Consider the following 19,879-nt stretch of genomic DNA (forward strand, 5'->3'; position numbering starts at 1 on the left):
GTGTCACATAAGGACATTCACAGACAGCGCATTCTCTTTTGTCTTGCCGCGCTTGAAATGTTTAAAAGCATTTAAATGAATAAGAGCGTGATCATATAATGTAAAGCTAGCCAACGGATGGCAGAAAAGACGGATGCTGCGTTAATTGCGTTAAATATTTTAACACGTTAAACCAGACAAAAATTAATCGCATGCGTTAACGCGTTAACGTTGACAGCACTAATATATATATATATATATATATATATATAACTTTTTTACAACAAAAATGAACCATCACTGAAATTACTTGAGCTGGACTGTGACGCTATTTTCTTGAAGAAACAAACTTTGTTGCAGTATTTTCCTGTTATCACTGTACAGCTGCTTAGAAACAATCTGTATTGTAAAAACCGCTATATAAATTAAGGTAAAGAAAAGTGAGTGGCATGTTACAATGCGTCACAACTGCATCACACCCGTTATAATCAGCGACACGGTCTACACAAAAAACCGCCCAGTACATTGCATCGCTTTAACACACCTTAAGTTAGGGAATGCCTTTTCTTTGTATTTATATGGTTTTAAAAATAATTGTAAACATATCAGTAAGCTTTTGTTGAGTCAAACCATATGACATTTTACAACCTGAACTAACCTTGCTTTGTCATAAAGTCAAAATGATCTAATTGACCTTGACACAGTCGTGAGCGAGAGTGGGAAACTCTGGCCCACAAGATCCTTTGTCCTGCAGTGTTTTGCTCCAACCCTAATCAAAACACTTGAAAACAATCTAACCACAGTCTGCAGCTGGTGGGTTTCGTGATAACAGACATGGATTGTAGACGTTCAAGTTATGCGACTGAAAGAGTAAAAAGGAGAGCTAAGAGACGAGATACAGCTAGCAGCTCTACGTATAATTGTGGATGAGAAAAAAACGAAACGCTGCAGACAAAGGTGCCAAGTAAATGCCGTTAACATGAGCTTACACTCATGTCACTGGTAGTTCCTATTGCGCTGGGTTAGACCCTACTCTGAAATTTAATTAAATCTAAAATCTAAAAATTAATTCATTGGACCGCATTCAATTTGTACAACTTAAACAGTTTAAATTAAAACCCACCAATGTTGTCACTGGTGTTCCCCAGGGTTCTGTTTTAGGACCTCTTTTGTTTATTATTTATCTTTTACCAATTGGCATCATCTTTAGGAAATATGATATTCATTTTCATTGTTATGCCGACGACACCCAACTTTATCTGTCTTCTAAACCTTCTTCAAAGTTTCCCTCTTCTGCGTAATGCGTTTAGCCAATCAACGTGCACTCATGTCACTGGTAGTTCCTATTGCGCTGGGTTAGACCCTACTCTGAAGCAGGAGCTAATTGAACCCCTCCAAAAGGCATTCCTATTACTAAAAGCGTTCCCAGTTCCTGTGGTCCCAAAAAGCAGGTACTTCCGCCAATAGTTATAGGAACTATAACTCCTTGCTTTGTCATAAAGTCAAAATTATAGGAATTCACATTCATACTATATAGAACATACTTTTTTTAACTGTTGTGAAGTTTCAAACTAAATGTAGTACCTACTATACACTTAGTACACTTGAGGAGATTCCCCTTCCATATGTAAAGTGCTTTGAGTACAAAGAAAAGCACTATATAAATGTAACAAATTAAACAAATTATTAATTTTGTTTAAAATAATTAATTGGACCACAATCAATTTGTACAACTTAAAACAGTTTAAATCAAAACCCACCTATGTTGTCACTGGTGTTCCCCAGGGTTCTGTTTTAGGACCTCTTTTGTTTATTATTTATCTTTTACCAATTGGCATCATCTTTAGAAAATATGATATTCATTTTCATTGTTATGCCGACGAGCGACGACACCCAACTTTATCTGTCTTCTAAACCTTCTTCAAAGTTTCCCTCTTCTGCTCTTGGTGAGTGCTTAAGTGAATAAAAAAAATTGGTTTTCAAGTAATTTTTCTAAAATTGAACAGTAATAAAACAGAAATTCTTCTTGTTGGTTCAAAAAATACAATAACTAAGTCAAATATTTCCTCTGTGGTAATAGATAATTGCTCTGTTCCTCTGTCGAAGCAGGTTAAAAGTTTGGGTGTCATTCTTGACAGAACTGTCTTTTGAAGCTCATATTAACAGTGGTACCCATTCTGCATTCTTTCATATTAGGAATATAAATCGTCTGCGTCCTGTCCTTTCACTCAAGAGTACTGTTACACTTGTGCATGCTCTTGTAACATCACGAATCGACTATTGTAATGCTTTGTTTTATGGGCTTCCGTCCGAATCTCTTCATAAATTACAGTTGGCACAAAATGCCGCAGCTCGAGTCATACCAAAAACTTCCATCTCTGAACATATTTCTCCTGTTATACAAAATTTGCATTGGCTCCCAGTTAAATTCTGTGTAAATTAATTTTTTTTACTTTTTACGTTCCTCTGGTGCGAAAGTCCCGTAAGGTCAGTGGCCCTTGAGGGCCAGATACTGTATGCATGCAAAAAAGCTTGTTGGCTTTGATTTGGAAGGCAGAACAAAACTGCTAAATTATCCCTATTTTAATAAAATATTATGTCAAACAACTAAAAGTTTCTTTAAGACTCTTATTCTTTTATTGAGGCCTTTTATTATTTGAAACAGTTGTTGTACCTTATGCCTCAAAATATATTTTTGATCTTATGCCCAAAAATTGGCACAAGGAATTTTAAAAATAGCACAAAAAGCATTGCCGTATTTCACTGCGTTGCTTTTCAGTCATTTTTCTATATAAACATGCGTTGCCATCTTTGACTTGTCACATCTCGCTGATTTCAGAGCCTCACACATGAGCACCAAGATGTTGTCAAATTAAAAGTTGTCCCAAAACCCTGCCTTCTTCTCCATTCATCACTGTTAGTAAATGTTTTGACTAGGGATGTAACAATGCCCTCATGTCACGATTCGATAAATATTGTGATACTGAACTTACAATAAGATATTATTGTGATACTCCAAGACGTATGGTAAAAGGTTAACAAAAAAATTCACTGTTGATTTAAAATGCTAAATTTGGTTTTACATTGCGGGTATAAATGAATAGGCTTGGACTTGATGCTGGTTACCCAGTGCACAGGACAATGGTGACACCAGAATAAAAATATTCATGATTCTGAAGCTGTCTGAATATGTCGAATATGTCTGCACTCTGTCACTGACTAGATATATTTAAAATAATGATAACATTCTGATTAGAAGCGCGTTTACACTTGTCTTTTCAATGTGTATGTGGACAACATCCGGATACAGGTTGCATGTTAATGCCAAGTGTAAACGCAGCCGAAGACTTAGATAAGAAAATGTGCAGTGTTGCACGGGGTTGGGAACCACTGTCTGACAGCATTGCTGCATCTGAAACCAAATACTTCCCTAGGACCAGGTCTGTGAACCACTTGTGTAAGGCCTTACAGAGGCACTTCAAACCACCTAAATAAAGAAGACGGGCTCTGTTCCAATGTTTATGCCCCGCTGATAAGTCAGAATTGGGGTGCTGTGCCACAAACACAGCCACAGTCGCACACGCCGGTCCAAAAGGCATCACTAATAACTCCCACACACCAATGACACGGCAAATGCCAAGTGTTAATTGAATTGCACAGCGTCTACATGTGCAGAGAGAGAAGAGCAGTGGGGTGTTCTGATTATGCAATTTGACTGCTTCATTTCATTTCAAAAAAGATTATTAGCATGCTGGTTCAGCTAACGGGTCACATATCGTTTTTCCTGGTGTGGCATGAGTTTTCAATTCTGTAAAATAATAAATGCTAGTAATGCTAGCTTTTTAAGTTTGTTTTTCTGTCTCTGTGGCTGAAGTCAGTTGACCTTTTCAGCAAAGAGCTGAATCTGTTCTGTGTGGAAAAACAAATATAATGCTTGCATTTCAGCAGTGTATGTATTGAGGTAAATGTCTGTATATCATGTATATATTCACTGTATATATTCCTATCTATAAAACACTCATCTGTGTGTCATTTCCTCTCCTGTTCACCTGCTGAAGATTTAAACTTTATGAACTGGAATTTTAACTGCTCACAGCGCCTCCATGTGGTGTTTGCTGGTACTGAACTAGCGACAGGGAAAAGACAAGAGTTTAGCTTAATTATGCAAATGAATGCATATTTTATTTTGCTAGTGTAGTTTCACTCTTATTTAACTATAGCCCTGGTTTAAACATTCAACAAGTTAAACATTTGTAGGATGCATAAGATAAGGATGCCGCGTTAGTGGTCAGCAAACTTTATGTTATTGTTTAATAAAATTCTTTAATAAATGGTAATTTTAAGTTGACGTTGATATCTGGTCACCCAATTTAATGAACAATATCACATGAAATATCTGGTTTCTCTCCTCAAATTTACACTCACTGCTCTCTCTGACTGTAATTGTGCCATTTCTTTAAAACATTCCTCCTTTTTTCTTCTTTTTGAATCAAACACTTTTAACTTTTAACTATTCTGCCGTAGAACTGTTACCTGTAAATATTTTAGCAGCATTTGACATTTTCATAATATTCAGTATAGATTTCGATATTTCTGTATTTGGTTTTAAAATAAAGAATGTTTTTTAGAGGCACCATTATATAAAAATACAGTACAATTTTTAACACAAGGAAGAATATTTATATGTGGCAATATAACAATAAACAACATTTAGCTAAATAAACTTTTTACTTAGAAAAAATGCATGCTAAGACAGATGTTTGATTGACTGAAGTAAATTAATTGTAGAATCAGCTAATTCAGTGATATTTGGAACTGATTCACTTGTTTTTAGTATTAAGATAAAAGAAGTTTACAAGACTTAATATCTTACTTCACAAGTAGTGTTGCTTCACAACACTTAATAGTGTTGCTTCACAAGTAAATTCATCTTGCTTCAAGGATTTTTAGATATTTTACTGGAAAACAAGTCAAAAAAGGTCAATTATGAATTCATTTGTTTTCATCACCGCCCTCACTGAGTGTCACATACTATAGACATTTTTTCAGATTTGTGTGTCCGTAAGTACATTTTAAATGCTTATAGATCTATGACCGTGTTATGAAATGAAGCGCTCTCATAATTTGACTATTTTCTTTTGTGGATCACAAAAATAGACAATTCTAATAAACAGCTAAAAATAGGTGCTTCAGTTTACAGTTAAAAAGCATATTGAGGCTCCAGGCCAGAATCAGCTTTATAGCTTCTGATTCGTGACCATCCGGGCAAAAACAGAATTGTTAGCGTTCACCTGACATTTCTGTCTTGCTGCAGGGGCTGATGGGTAATTTCATGCAGGCCTGCTGTTTCATTCAGTACTTTCACAAAATACAAGCTGAATGCCGCAACTCAAGGTTACAGCCTCTCTCTCTCTGCTGGGATTCAGCAATTACTAAAATCACAGCCCTGACGGAGCAAGACATTTCATTCGGACCGTTGTCATGGGAACAGGCCGCAGGCCGCCCCACCTCCTCATGTTGGTTCGCTAGCGCACAATAGACAGAGATGAGTGACTGAGAGGGATTTTAAAGCAGTAGAGCTCAAACTCTTGTCTTGTATTCTTCTGGTTATATAACCCCCCTGTGACAGCAGGACATAAAGTGCGGAATCGGTGCACACTGCGGCCGTGGAGCTACAGCAAAAAAAAAATCCAGCTTCTTGTATTTATGATACTCTTATTCATTGCTGAGGGGTCAAGGGAGTCGAAAACTCAGTTAAACATTCACATGATTCCTTATTTAAGGCTACAGCACAGCCTCAATGTCTTACTGCTCTTATAAAAACAAAAGTATATTTAACAAAACAATTCTGGTTGACTGTTGACATTACAGAGCTCACACCTCTCATGATTCTTTATTCGTCTGTCAGCGTTTTTTCAGGTCTTCTGTTTAAACTTGAAATGGAGTGTTTAGTGCAAATGTAAAAAAAGAGTGAAATTTTTGTATCATTTCTTTTAAATCAGTTATTCACATTTAAGTTACTTGTCACTTGGAGTCACTTTTGGAGTCACAAAAAATATGGAAACATGTCTGAAGAGTTAATTTTATTGTTAATTATATATAATTATATATATATATATATATATATATATATATATATTTTTTTTTTTAATAATTTATTATACATTTGAGTGGATTACAAAATTATGTAAGTTCGTTTCCGCCAAAGAATATACAAAAAAGGTGACTTTTTATCTCTTAATTCTGACTTTTTTTCTCACATTTGCGAGTGATATAAATATAAATAATTGCGTGATATAAAGTCATAATTGCGAGTTATAAAGTCAGAAATGTGAGATATAAACTTGCATTTCTGAGGAAAAGGTCCTCAGAATTGGACTTAATATCTCACAATTCTGAGAAAGAAGTCAGAATTATGAGATAAAAGGTTGCAATTATCTTTGAAATTGTTTTATTCAGTGGCGAAAACAATCTGATATTGTAGTTATAAAATATATTTTTTAATACATTTTGTATTTTAAAATATATCATTTTTATACTTGTATAATGATTAAATGTTCATTTAATTGAAATGCTTTCTGGGAGAGCCTATCTCGGCAAAGATAATTAAAACCAATTTGCTCATCCAGCTTGTTATCTGAGGGGATGAAAATGATGGCAGCATCTGAATATGCATACTTCCCTGATATATAGTAGATGAAAAACTGCATGTGAAAAGAGTAGTATGTCTGAATTCACAGTATTCATCAAGCAGTAGGCAAAAAGTACCCGGATGACCTACTACTACTTCCATTGTTTAAGCAATTTTTTGTTGTTGTTTATTTGCTCTATAACGGGCCAAATTGGCCTTAGAGGCAACCACTGTGTTTTAATCACAATCCAAACTAAGATGCTACACATGTAGCATGAGCAGCTGTTTTTGATTTAAATTAGATTGCATAATTTCAAGACTTAGAGCAAATGCAGAATGGGCTGACTTTACCCATGTGAAATTGCTACATAAGACACCTGCACAAAACAAAAACAGACGGACTGAATGAAAACACAAATTCACTCTCTGACAGCAGATGGCGCTAATGGAAAAGAAGCGTTTCTTTGGAACTGCTGTAAACAAAGCAGCTGTGCTGATAAACACTACTTTATATGGAGGCGGGGCGATTCCAGGATTTTATGAATGTGGGGGTGGGGGGTCAGTTATGGAGGTAAGAGGAAAAGAAAATGCCATCGAAACTATTCTGAAGACAGTCAGTTCCCTTAAGAGATACATTCATACAAACCCCCACCCCAATTCAATATTTCAGTTTTTATTCCCATATTTCGAGCATCGCGAAAGCATCACGCTCTCCTCTTTGCGTCCGTCTTCAGCGTGTCTCTTCTCTGGCCTGTGTTAACGTCCTGTTAACAGACTTCGTAATATTTTCACACAAATGGCATTTCGGACATGATTGCAATGCATTTTCCGAAGTCCGGAATAGAGATAAGCCAAAATAAAACAAAAAACTGTCCGGTTGCCGATCCTGTGTTTGGAGCACAAACCGGTGAGAGACCGGTGCGTCTCTAGAAAAAAGGTCGCACCACAACAATTATTTGCTCTCCCACAAATGCTTCCAAATAAATTGAGGTCGCACACAGGGTTTGAAATTAACTTTTTTACCCACCGGCCAATTTGGCTACCAAAAGAAATTAACTACATCACTGCCTATAAAAATAAATAAATGAATATATATATTCTTCAAACTAAATTATTTTATCCTCATCCTTTTCACCAAAAATGTGTTTTAGGTGGACAGATCAATACAGTACAAAGAACATGTAATGTTGGAAAATAACAATGTCTTTTCTGTAAACCAAATGCTTTTCAATCTTCGATATTGCTTCAATGCAAATGAACAAGCACGCCATTATTTGTTGCGTGCACGTGCTCAAGTAAGCCAGATATGCGCAGATTTGCGCAATACGCTGTATTTAATATATCATGCTGACTCACGAGTTGAATATTTGCGCTAAATCTGCGCAGATTTGGCTTACACAAACTTCCCCAGCAAAGTGAGTAAATATAATAACACGCCAAATTGGCTAGTGAGTGACTTGACAGCGTTACCCACCACAGTTCATTTTTGCCCGCATTTGGCGGGTTGGCGGATGTTAATTTCAAACCCTGGTCACACAGATTCAATTTCGGTAGCATATGCGACCAAAATGGTCGCTAATTCGAGCCTTGAAACGGTCACTTAACTATCCCATGAGGCCGCGGGAGAGGATTTATGAATTACTTAAAATTACTTTCTAAGGGTGATTTAATCCATTCTGACCACTACTGTAGACATCAGTGTTTAGATCCAAACTATAAACTTTTATAGTTGAACTTCTGTGATTAGTTGAATGTTTGTTATATAAAGAAATAAAGATATTGTACGGTTAAATGTTTGTTTCATATGCAGATTTGAATTTTCAAATGACACCAGTGTGATCATGAATTAGTCAGAAATAACAGTTTGGATTAATCATCCACTGATTCAGTTATTTGTTCTGACCAATAATTGAGTTAACAAACCACCTCACTAAACCGAAAGTCATCACCTGAATCACCACCTCATGACTGACTCAAAATTTGCCAAGAAATGAGTCCTACCGAAGAGCATGTGCTTTTGAGTTCACCTTTAGAGTTCATTTACTGAAAAGGACAGGATGAAAGTGAATCTGGCTCTTCTGTACTATTTGGCCGGTTAGCATGAACAATAGATTTTGTAATTACACCATTACACATCTTTTCTCTTCATTCTGTCCCTCTAATGTCTGAAATGATTGCTTTGTAAAGTAATGATTCTCATTACATGTTTTCTTTCTCTCTGCCAGATGTTGGGAGCCCTCACGGCATTCCCGATAAAGGTGCCTCACATCAGCTCTCTGCAACGACTGGCAGGACACTCACCCAGCATGCTACCTCAGGTACTGCACAACACTAAATGAACAATTCAGCAAACCTTTTTACATTTACATGCCACAAAGTGCCTTATTAATTATGAATAATATTTCTATCGGACATGTTTAAAACATTCTGAAGAAATATAAGGATAATCCACTGTAGTGACTCCTAACAGGAGCAGCTGAAAGTGAGAGGGATTCATAGCAGTCACTTTTATTTCAATTTGTAACAAGGCCTCGCCGCATTTGCGCGTTGAGAAAGTGCGCTGTACAAGCACAGTGGCCTATTCTGTTTTTCTGAGGTGTGAGACTTTTTATTTCGTAACGTTAGGAAGTTAGGAAAATAATGTTGGAATAATGACACTGACATATAACCTGACAACATCTCATCTGACCGCAGATACTGAATCAGGACAACGCCTTTTTCTCAGGCACTCTTTACTTAAGTGTTCAAGGACAAGTTCGGTATTTTACACTTAAAGCCCTGTTTACAGATCGTTTCTGATGAAATAGAATGGTTAAGATTAAAATTTGGACACATGCTGCTGTCCCGAGAATTGTAGGTTTCTTTCGCTTCCCCCCCCACCTACAGAATGGCTGCATAGGTGCACTGGAACAATCCTTCCTAAAACGCATTAAACTTTCGTTTACAAAGACGTGAAACTCACCGAGTGATCAGGGGTGTTCACTGATATGCTCACACAAAAATCGCTACAAAAGATGCTTTCCAACAGGTTTTATTGTAGTTTTTGTCCAACTCCATTGACTTGTATTGGATGTGCTGTGAGGTACGGTATTACTCCGCCGCCGGAAACTGGGCTGGAGTGTCTATTATTCAAGCTCTCAACGGAAGAATGTATGGGTGTGAGGCGTTTGGAAAAATAGGTCCACAGTTTTACAACGAATGGTAAAACACCTCTTGGAAAGCATCTTTTGCAGCGATTTTTGTGTGAGCATATCAGTGAACACCCCTGACCACTCGGTGAGTTTCACGTCTTTGTAAACGAAAGTTTAATGCGTTTTAGGAAGGATTGTTCCAGTGCACATATGCAGCCATTCTGTAGGTGGGGGGGAAAGCGAAAGAAACCTAAAATTCTCGGGACAGCAGCATGTGTCCAAATTTTAATCTTAACCGTTCTATTTCATCAGAAACGATCTGTAAACAGGGCTTTAAGTGTAAAATACCGAACTTGTCCTTTAAGTAAAGCTTTCACTCACAATAAAAATAAAATTTCTTCAAAATAAAAGTCTTGCATCAGAAAAACATAGAATTATGTCTGTTGTTGTTTCTTTGACTGCGACCCACTTAAAACGGTCTTGCGACCCACCAGTTGAGAAACTATTCATTCTTTGAAGGGATATGCATTGTTAGTAACTATTGAGTTAACTGAATTAATAATTGCTTAATTAATAAATTGAATTAAACTAAAAGTGAATGCACAAATTAATTAATACAAAAATGAATACACAAATCATTGTCCTTCTGTAAAAATTGCTGGGGCATTCACGGAGATTGTTTTGGACCCCCTGTACTCAGTCCCATCTTTTCTCTTGCTAGTGACCTACTAGAGGTCAAACTGATTAGTCAGCTGGTCGTTTAGATCTGCCACTAGTCAGTACTTCGTGTTGGAGTTGACTCGTGAATCACATTATTTCAGTTGCACTTGCTCTACACATGACGATGGCAGGAGGAAAATTCCTCTGTCACCAGCTTTGTATAAAGATTGATTGCTCACACATTGCAGAATTGGACATTTGCACACATACACATTCATGTGCTCATATTTATGTGTGAAAATAATAATGCAACATATCCATGTATAAATGTAAATATTATAATGTATTTGGATTGTATTGTGATTTTTACAGTTTTTAGTGTAATAATCAGGGGCTGGAATGTAGTTGCTGGAAAGATTAGTCTTTAATGTTGAATTTTTTTCACTTCCACTTGTTAGTCCACATCACATGGACATACTAGGAGTGTATTTACTTGAGAGTTTTCCGGTGTTATCCGCTCATTTTCAGTTGACCGTTTTGTTTTGTTTTGTTTTGTTTTGTTTTGTTTTGTTTTTATTTTTAAGGTGTCCTTGTTACAGTGGAATTATACATTTAAGTACCGAGTAATATTAATTAACAACATGTATTACTGTAGTCCGCAATTCTTGTCGAAAATTTCGGACGGTAAAAAAACCCAACGACCTCACATTGTGTCAATCACGTTTACACACTGCCTCCGAATCTTTCGTCCATCATAAAAATATTCTTTTAATAAAATACGTTTTTCGCATCCGTAGCAAGCATTTTGAGAGGTGTTTTGACAATTCAGAGCCACCGAATGACGAATACGAAAAAACGCACACAAAAATGTCAGACTCTGTGTGCAAGGACCTAAACTCTGCAAGACTGTGGCCCTCCAGGAACTAAGTTTGGCACCCCTGGTTTAATCTGAACCACCTTGAAACTAAGCGAACATTACCCAAAAGCTAACAGAATCTAGAATGAAAAGATTGAACGATTTCATTTAAGAAATGAAAATATTTTAAGCCAAAGCCAAGAACCATCTGCTGCTGGTGTCTGCTCAGGGGACTAAACTTTGTGCTCTTTTTTTCTTTAGGTTAGGCCAAAGACCCTCATTCCAGACAGCCTTCCCCACAGCCCATGCCGAGAGCAGCAGTCCAGCCAAACGCTGGTCGTGCCGCAGAGCATGTCTGTGGTCAGCCCAAAAAGCCAAGGCGCATCTTTGCCAACTGCCAACAGCACCTTCAGTCACGAGCGACTGTCCAGCGGGCAGGAACAGAGTTCCTCATCGCCCTTGTGTGTGCCGAGTGCGTCCACAGCCTCCGCCAGCCCAGGGGTGGCATATGCCATCATCTCAGCAGCCTCGCCGGCCGCCCATGGGGTGTCAGGAATAACCGAGGCCATCAAAGTGCAACCGTTGATTTTCAGCCCAGACAGCAAGGTCTGAAGATCCCTTATCACCTACTTGCCTAATAATGCTCAGCTTTAAACTTCCATGATGCTGTTATTGTCACTCTGTGACAAATTATGAATTTAGATGCCCAGAATACTGTTCAGTTGATCTGTTTAAGAGGTTTAATGTGTGTATGCAGGTTATAATCATTCAGCCACAGATTCCCAGCTACTGCAAGAGCTCTCCATCTTCACAAACTGACAGTCCTGTGAAGGAGCCAAGCCCTGACCCCTCGACCCCAGCCAAAAAGCTGGAGGATCCAGAGGTACACACACAACTTGTCTTGACTGTTAGCACAAAGTCTGGTCCACATTACAGGTAATTCTTGACAAGAAGAGATTGACCTGATTGGCATGGAAAATAACCAATTACATCAGTATTGTAGTACTCAAGTCCAGACCTCAACCAAAGTCTGTGTGAAGTCCGAGTCCAAAACCATATTTTCTATGACTAGTTGAGACCAGGTTGTTCGAGTCCGAGTCCAGGCTGTCCAAATTCTCCTGAAAGTAGGGTGTTGGTCTCGAACTTAAGTCAGAGTTTGGTCTTGTCTGGACTTGAGTGCAACAACACTGAATTAGATGCCATTCATTTACCAAACTGCTAGTCCTATGCATGGCCAGTCTATCGCAGAATCACAGTTCATATTATGTGGAATATACATTTGAGTATATCTTGTTACTAATGCCTCAAGCAAAACTCTCCCTTGAATTCAAGATATGCTATTACCCTCAAAAACTTTTGTAAAATTGAGTGACTGGTTCTTAAAGGGTTAGTTCACCCAAAAATGAAAATTATGTCATTAATGACTCACCCTCATGTCGTTCCAAGCCCGTAAGACCTCCGTTCATCTCCGGAACACAGTTAAAGATATTTTAGATTTAGTCCGAGAGCTTTCTGTCCCTCCATTGAAAATGTATGTACGGTATACTGTCCATGTCCAGAAAGGTAATTAAGACATCATCAAAGTAGTCCATGTGACTACAGTGGCTCAATCTTAAGTTTATAAAGCGACGAGAATACTTTTTGTGCGCAAAAAACTAACAAAAATAACGACTTTATTCCACTATTCATTTCCTTCTCTCTGGGCCTCGAGTCTTTTCACGTAGTATAACTGCGCAGCGCATCTGTGTTGTACGTCACACGTAGGCTCACTATTGGCCGACGCTGGTCATGTGTGTGATGCGTGTGACGTGCAACACAGAAGCGCTGCGCTATTACACTAAGTGAAAAGACTCAAGGCCCAGAGAGAAGGAAATGAATAGTGGAATAAAGTCGTTATTTTTTATTTATTTTTTCGCACAAAAAGTATTCTCGTCGCTTTATAAACTTAAGATTGAGCCACTGTAGTCACTTGGACTATATTAACGATGTCTTTAATACATTTTCTGGGCCAGCAAGTTATAATGCCTTAGAAGCCTATGGAGGAGTGATCCAGCTCTCAGATTCAATAAAAAATATCTTAATTTGTGTTCTGAAGATGAACGAAGGTCTTACGGGGTTGGAACAACATGAGGGTGAGTAATTACTGACAGAATTTTCATTTTTGGGTGAACTAACCCTTTAAAAACTGATCATTGTAGAATTTTGATACCTTGTAATTGTAAAATTGCATGTGGCCAATCAGATTAGAGGTTGCCAGATCGAGAAAATGTCAGTTTTGAGTAGGGCTGCCCCTGACTAAAGATTTTCCTAGTTGACTATCAGTCGTTTCTTTAGCCTCAACATCGTTTGAAAATTCTAAAAAGCTAATAAATAAAATATATAGCAGCAAACTGAAACACTACAACAATATGGACAATTAGGCTAGACCTGACTCCCCATCGCTATTTTTGTCCTCCAATCTCAGTCTTCTCATATTATGAGAAAGGAACACAGTTTGTCCACATTGTCAGAGAGAAGTGAACTCTGTGTCTTGAGCACTATGATGGCATAGACGTGGAAGTTAAAGACCCCCTGTGGTGAAAATCAAGTTTTTAATGTTGTTTATATGTCTATGTGGTGTTTCTAATATGTTTTAAGACAAATTATGTGCAAATTGCTCAACACCATTGCTGAGTATTTTCTCTCTAAAACTTCAGTGAAAACTAGCTTGTAACAACCCCGCCACATGGGGGGCGGGTTTTACCATATCGAAGGAGGGGAATCTCAAGAGAAGCCAGGGTATCCCGGTATATTTTACATATTACCACATGGATCAATGTCACATGTCAATGCGTGACTTTTCCAATTCCTGTGGATTTTTTTTTTTTTTTTTTTTGGACTAATCGACTAATTCAAATTTAGTCTCTTCTCGTTGACTAACGTTTAGTCAACTATTAGGAGGGCAGCCCTAGTTTTGGGTGCAGTATGAATCAGACAGTCAGTGAAAGAACTGTTGCCAGTGTTTGCCCAAGTAAAATAAGTCTAGAAGAGCAAGACTAAAGTTAACATGGAACATTGAATACTGCTTAATGTATTAACTTAATTAACCTTCTGTCCTACAGAAAATTGCCTTCATGGTCGGGCTAGGCCTGGTCACTACAGAACACTTGGAGGGTGAGTTATGTGTAAAATGTGTAAAATGGAGCTAAATATCAATAGACTGACATTTTGATGTCAAAATGTATTTTATTGTTAAGGACATTTTGTGGTGCTGTCTGATACAATTAGAAATAGTTTCAATGATGGTTAATTGTTTTGATAGTAGTTATCTTGGAGAAATATGTTTAGTTAATTGAAAAAAAAGAATTATTCATATCGGGGACAAAAAAAACCTCACAATCAGTCAATATTAGTGGTGTATGTTGTGTTGAATTGGTTTGAAATACATACCAGTTCAAATTCCAGTTCCATCATGTGTGATGTTGCGAATTACCTTCAAATTCATATTTGAAACAAGCCAATTATTCTGAATTCTGCTCAACTCTGAATGAAATTGTTTAAACTCAACACAGAAACAAACAAAAACTGAGATGTTGGGGTGTAAAGATTCATCATAGATGGTGTTTTTGTTTGAATCAGAGATCCAGAGTAAACGGCAGGAAAGGAAAAGGCGAAGCACAGCTAACCCTGCATACAGCGGACTGTTTGAACCAGAGGTCTGTCTGCCAGTCATAATTCCTTTAAATAATCACTTCATTTTAGGACTGTTCATTTGTAAACATCTTGTATCTTGCTTTTCAGCGCAAACGACTCGCATCCAATTACCTGAACAGTGGCATGTTTCTGTCGGCGAGAGGTAAAATAGATTTCTGCTTCTGTCAAAAATGAGCTGAAAAATAATGCACGGAAAACAGGAAAATGTTTGAACAGAATGAATTAAATGTGCACATTCACCAAGTGCTCATGTTTTAATTAGTTGTTTAACAGGTTATTAAACCAAACACTCACTGCTTTAACTTGCTAAACACATACCAGCACTGCTGTTGAACTGGAATAACCCTAATAACACAGTCTTGTCAGTGTGACGCTACTAACCTGCTGTCTGCTTTCACATGCTAGACTCTGAGGAGCTTTGCTGGAAGGTACGTCTATACTCTAACATCACTCTGTATGTGTGAATCTGTGGCAAGTAAAGATAAAGTTTTTGATATGTTTTTAACATAATGTACAAAAATGACCAAAATATATTAGGAAACCGTGAATTGGGCTGCGTTTACACTGCAAGTCTTAATGCACAGATCTGATCTTTTACCATATCTGATTTTTTGTTTTAACCGTTTACATTCACTTAAGACACGACTGGTATCCGATATCTGTGTTTACATTAATCCCTCCCCAAAATGATTCTGTTGGTGATCACTTCACTATGCAACATGGTTGACCCTCGGGTTTTGAATAGGTTTTTGAATCGGATAGCGTGCAAATTTTTGTGTTTACATGTGTGCAACATCTGTGTCAGATCAGATGTGAGTAAAAAATCTGTTTTTTTTTTGTGCCAGTGTTAACGCAGCCTTACTGCATTCATCCATACCTGTTTGACTTTTTTGAGTGGAAAACACACACAAACAAATTTACTGTTTGGGTTCTTTATGCTTTAAATACAATTGAGGAAAACTGCAATATTCAGTCCATTTAATACTATAAAGTCCAGTTAAGTCTTTATTTACGTACTTTATTACGGTTTTATTTAAGCACTTTACAAGTCTAGTCAAAAATCATTTTGATTTTGTTTCAGACATTTAAATACACATAATTACTAATTAAAACATTTTTATTTGTAAAAAAAACCCCATCCAGTTCCAGTGACATGTTTTATTCACGTCAGACACGTATTGTGTTGGTAACTTTCATGTGACACATTAATTAATTGCCATGGAAAAGGTAACATGATAATAATGGACTCCTAATCATGCAGAGGGCTTAGTTTGAATATTTGAAATTAAAAATATATATGTTTTTTTTTTACAGTTTAACATGTTTTGCATGTGAAAGAGTTAATAGTTAATTGTTAAAATAAAATGGACATTTTAAGAATTGCTGACAACTTGTTGTGTGGTGTGTTTCTGTAAATTTGTGTGTCACAGGAGGAGCTGCAGCATGATGATCACTGTGCAGTGTGTAAACAGGAAGGAGATCTTCAGCCGTGCCACACCTGTACCCGCGCCTACCACCCCGACTGCCTCAACCCACCTCTCAAAACTGCCACCCGGGGCATCTGGATGTGTCCCAAGTGCCAGAAGAAAGTATGCTTCTCTTTTTTTTCGAACACACATTTTAAAGATCCCAACAGCACAGGGAAGTCTGCAAGACATCTATTGATCAAGTCAAGTCAAGTCACCTTTATAGCGCTTTAGACATTACAGATGACATTGTTTTAAAGCAGCTTTAGAGTGAAAATAATGCATTTCGGCTGTTGTTCAGCTGAAATCAGTTCAGTGTTGTGTCTATTTTAGTCTTATGTAGTTATCAAAGTAAGTGGATTTTTGTTTTAAGGATATTTCGATATTTTTACTAAAAGGTTGTTTAACCTAATAAGACAAAGACAATCTGCTCATATTCTCTGTTCTGTTTTCTTTTGAAGGTTTTGAACAAAGATAACTTGTCTTGGCCACAGAACTTCATCCAGTCGTATGTTACACATAAAACAGGTGAGCTGTCAAAGAAATATAAATCACTAGCTCTTCTCAGGACTCTGTTCTCAGTGATGATGATGTATGTGTGTTTGTGCAGTGAGAGAGGAGGAACGCAGGAAGCTAATGAGGAGAAACACTGAGCTGAAACTTGAGTGTGAACATCTGAGCGAAGAGGACCAGAGACTCTGCAGTTCTTTCTCTGTAAGTAACTGAGCTAAATGGGGCTGGGTTGCCATTTAGAGAACACAGTTTTAATCGATCTTCACTTTTAACGATCCCAATTGTGATTCAACTGCGAAAGACGACTGGTCAATAAAACAACAATCGATATCGCATCTGAATTGAGTGCTTGTGTGAATCAGAACTGATTCAAATCATGAAATCTGTGTCAGTACCCAGCCCTGGTGCTAAACTTCTCAAATAAGTATTTAATGTTGTACTGGTTTAGTTTTTTTAAATTAGCATGCTCTACTAGTTTTGTTTAGCATAAATGTATGTGTTCATGTTGCTGTCACCCTAAATGTGCTACGTAACTTGGTCTTTTTCAAAACAACATTTCTTTTTGTAAAAAAGTACAAGATTTGCAAGATAATCTTGCAAAGTTTGCAAGATTATAAACATTCTATCAGGTAAGAAATAATACATTATAATACCTTTATCTATGTGATTTAAATATGATTTAGATATACCTTTAGAAATGTAACGGGGTTGACATTAATAGTCTTGAAAAAACTAGTGTGCTTCTAAGAAAAATAAATTGATCAATGATCAGTTACATCATTATGGTAACAGGGTTGCATTTTTTTTAAAGAAGAGACGAAGCCTGCATCTGAAATTGCGTACTGTATAATAGGTACTACATTTGATTTAAAATTCGGACATACTACATCCACTATGTTATCACTTCAGAATCTCGCCAGTAGTAGTATGTCATCCGGGTACTTTTCGCTTATGAATACTATGAATTTGGGCATACTACTCTTTTCTATTTACATACTATTTATATATACTATAATACATACTATTTTTCACCTACTATACCCAGATAGCAAATGTCATCTGGCCCAGTTGTGGCCCACATCTCCCACATTCTTCTGGCCCACTGCATGGAATGACGGCGATGACTCAACCTGAGTGTGGCTGGCAATAGCATACATATCTGGACCTCATCTGGGCCAACTATGGCTCAGTTCTGGCAGCGGCAAAGGTCCCATGGGCCACACACAGCAAGCCACCACAAAAACCGGCTTGGTGGCCACTATAAAACCATATGGCCACTGCCGCTACCAGAACTGAGCCATATATGCCCTAGTTGGCCCAGATGAGGCCCGGATATGTATGCTAAATGGGTCTAGTAGGCCTATGGAAGTAGGCATATTTGGACACAGCGTAACTCCTTTTTTGAGGAGTTCTTTTACCAAAAGGACAATGTCATCATTATGACAGTTTTATTTATTTTTGGAATATATTTTTTTACTTTTATTAGGGCAAAATATGGTAACAGGGTTGATGCATACCTGAAGCGACTCAAAAAAGATGACCATAGAATAACATTAACTTATTATTCACCTCAGATTAAAAGTCAGCAATTTCGGTACCACTAGCTAGCATCACTGAAGAGAATGATAAAAAAAAGGGTTTTCCGAATCTTCCATCAGATAGTCCTGCCCCAAAACACACGCCATTGGTTGAACCGGTGTTGCTGTGTCAGCTGTTTTCAGCAAAATCTAAGTGAATGATTTTAATTTTGTGCTCAACAGAAATGCATTGAGCAGAAGGAGCGTCTCCTGGGTCAGCAGCAGGAGACTCAGGCATCCCTGGAGCGTCTCAAGACTCTGATTCGACTCATCCAGCGCGACCAGATGATTCAAGTGACTATGACGGCCACCACCACCACCGGAGCATCGCTGCTCTCGCTGCCGTGGATCAAAGCCGCGGACAGCAGCACCAGCACCACAGCGCCCACTACTGGCCCCTCCGCAGTACTGCACAAAAGCGTGCTTCAGCCGCAAGGAAACAACTGACCCCGAACCCACACAAACACAAGATCACCACAGACGGTGATATCCAACCGATGTGCATTTTCTTCTGGTAATGTCTTACCAAAAAAATAATCGGAAAATTTGAAAAAGAAAAAAAAAAGAAATAAGCATCACTCGATTCATAAGTATTTTTTAAAGCCAACACACACAGTGCTCACAAGATTTTTTTTTTACCCACTGTTTTTTAATGTATTATTTTTCTTGGCCTTAATGTATTTATGACTAGATTACAATGCTGTTGCAAATATATGAAATAAGTATTCTACATAGAAACATTTCTTATTATGCTTTGCGTTTTTTTTTTACTGGGGTTTGGTGTGTGCGTTTCGGGGGGGGGGGGGGGGGATAATTGTTCACATTTTGTTATTGAGAGGGTTAGCATAGTTATAGTTGAAGACAAGCGACATATGAAATGGAGAGCACTGTACATGTACATTGATATATCCGAATAGATGCTCGTTTGCATTTTCCGAAAGAACAATGTTTGCCATAATAATTCAGGTTAAAGCGAGACAGGGAAATGTTTTCATTTTGTTCATTTTGTGTGTACTTGCGAGCGTACAAACATAAAAAAAAAAACAAACAACAACAACAAAAAATAATTTTTCAGTATTAATAGAGATAAAAGAACAAAGTATTTAAGATAACAACAGAATTTAGCCTTTTTAGTGACGAATTTAGTATTTTCATGCTGATGCCTGTTAATAATTTCAAACTAGTATTGGAGAGAGGGATCGTTGTACATATATGATTTTTTTTTTTTTTTTTTTTTTTGGCTGTCCCAACAACAGAAACGAAAAAGGCCATTTGAGTTCTTTGAGTGCCTGATCCCGGAATCCAAAAACGTTTATTTTGTCTCCCCACCATATAAAATATGCCAAAAACCCTGAGTGTTTTTGTACCGTTAA

The 19,879-nt window shown here is 37.5% G+C and overlaps 1 protein-coding gene across 1 annotated transcript in view; it reads left to right on the top strand.

Annotated features, from left to right (window-relative positions):
- Positions 1 to 19,533, top strand: part of phf21b (PHD finger protein 21B) — a 54,694-nt gene extending 35,161 nt beyond the window's left edge. The window contains exons 3-13 of the mRNA XM_084406757.1: positions 8,836 to 8,928; positions 11,519 to 11,863; positions 12,015 to 12,140; positions 14,359 to 14,410; positions 14,876 to 14,952; positions 15,038 to 15,092; positions 15,356 to 15,378; positions 16,381 to 16,539; positions 16,878 to 16,944; positions 17,027 to 17,130; positions 18,690 to 19,533. Coding sequence (XP_084262883.1) covers positions 8,836 to 8,928; positions 11,519 to 11,863; positions 12,015 to 12,140; positions 14,359 to 14,410; positions 14,876 to 14,952; positions 15,038 to 15,092; positions 15,356 to 15,378; positions 16,381 to 16,539; positions 16,878 to 16,944; positions 17,027 to 17,130; positions 18,690 to 18,953 — 1,365 coding nt within the window. The 3' untranslated portion in view covers positions 18,954 to 19,533. The remainder of the gene's footprint in view (positions 1 to 8,835; positions 8,929 to 11,518; positions 11,864 to 12,014; positions 12,141 to 14,358; positions 14,411 to 14,875; positions 14,953 to 15,037; positions 15,093 to 15,355; positions 15,379 to 16,380; positions 16,540 to 16,877; positions 16,945 to 17,026; positions 17,131 to 18,689) is intronic.
- The last annotated feature ends 346 nt before the right edge of the window (positions 19,534 to 19,879 follow it).

The sequence above is a fragment of the Rutilus rutilus genome, assembly GCF_951802725.1.
Source record: "Rutilus rutilus genome assembly, chromosome: 4".
Lineage (NCBI taxonomy): Eukaryota > Metazoa > Chordata > Actinopteri > Cypriniformes > Leuciscidae > Rutilus > Rutilus rutilus.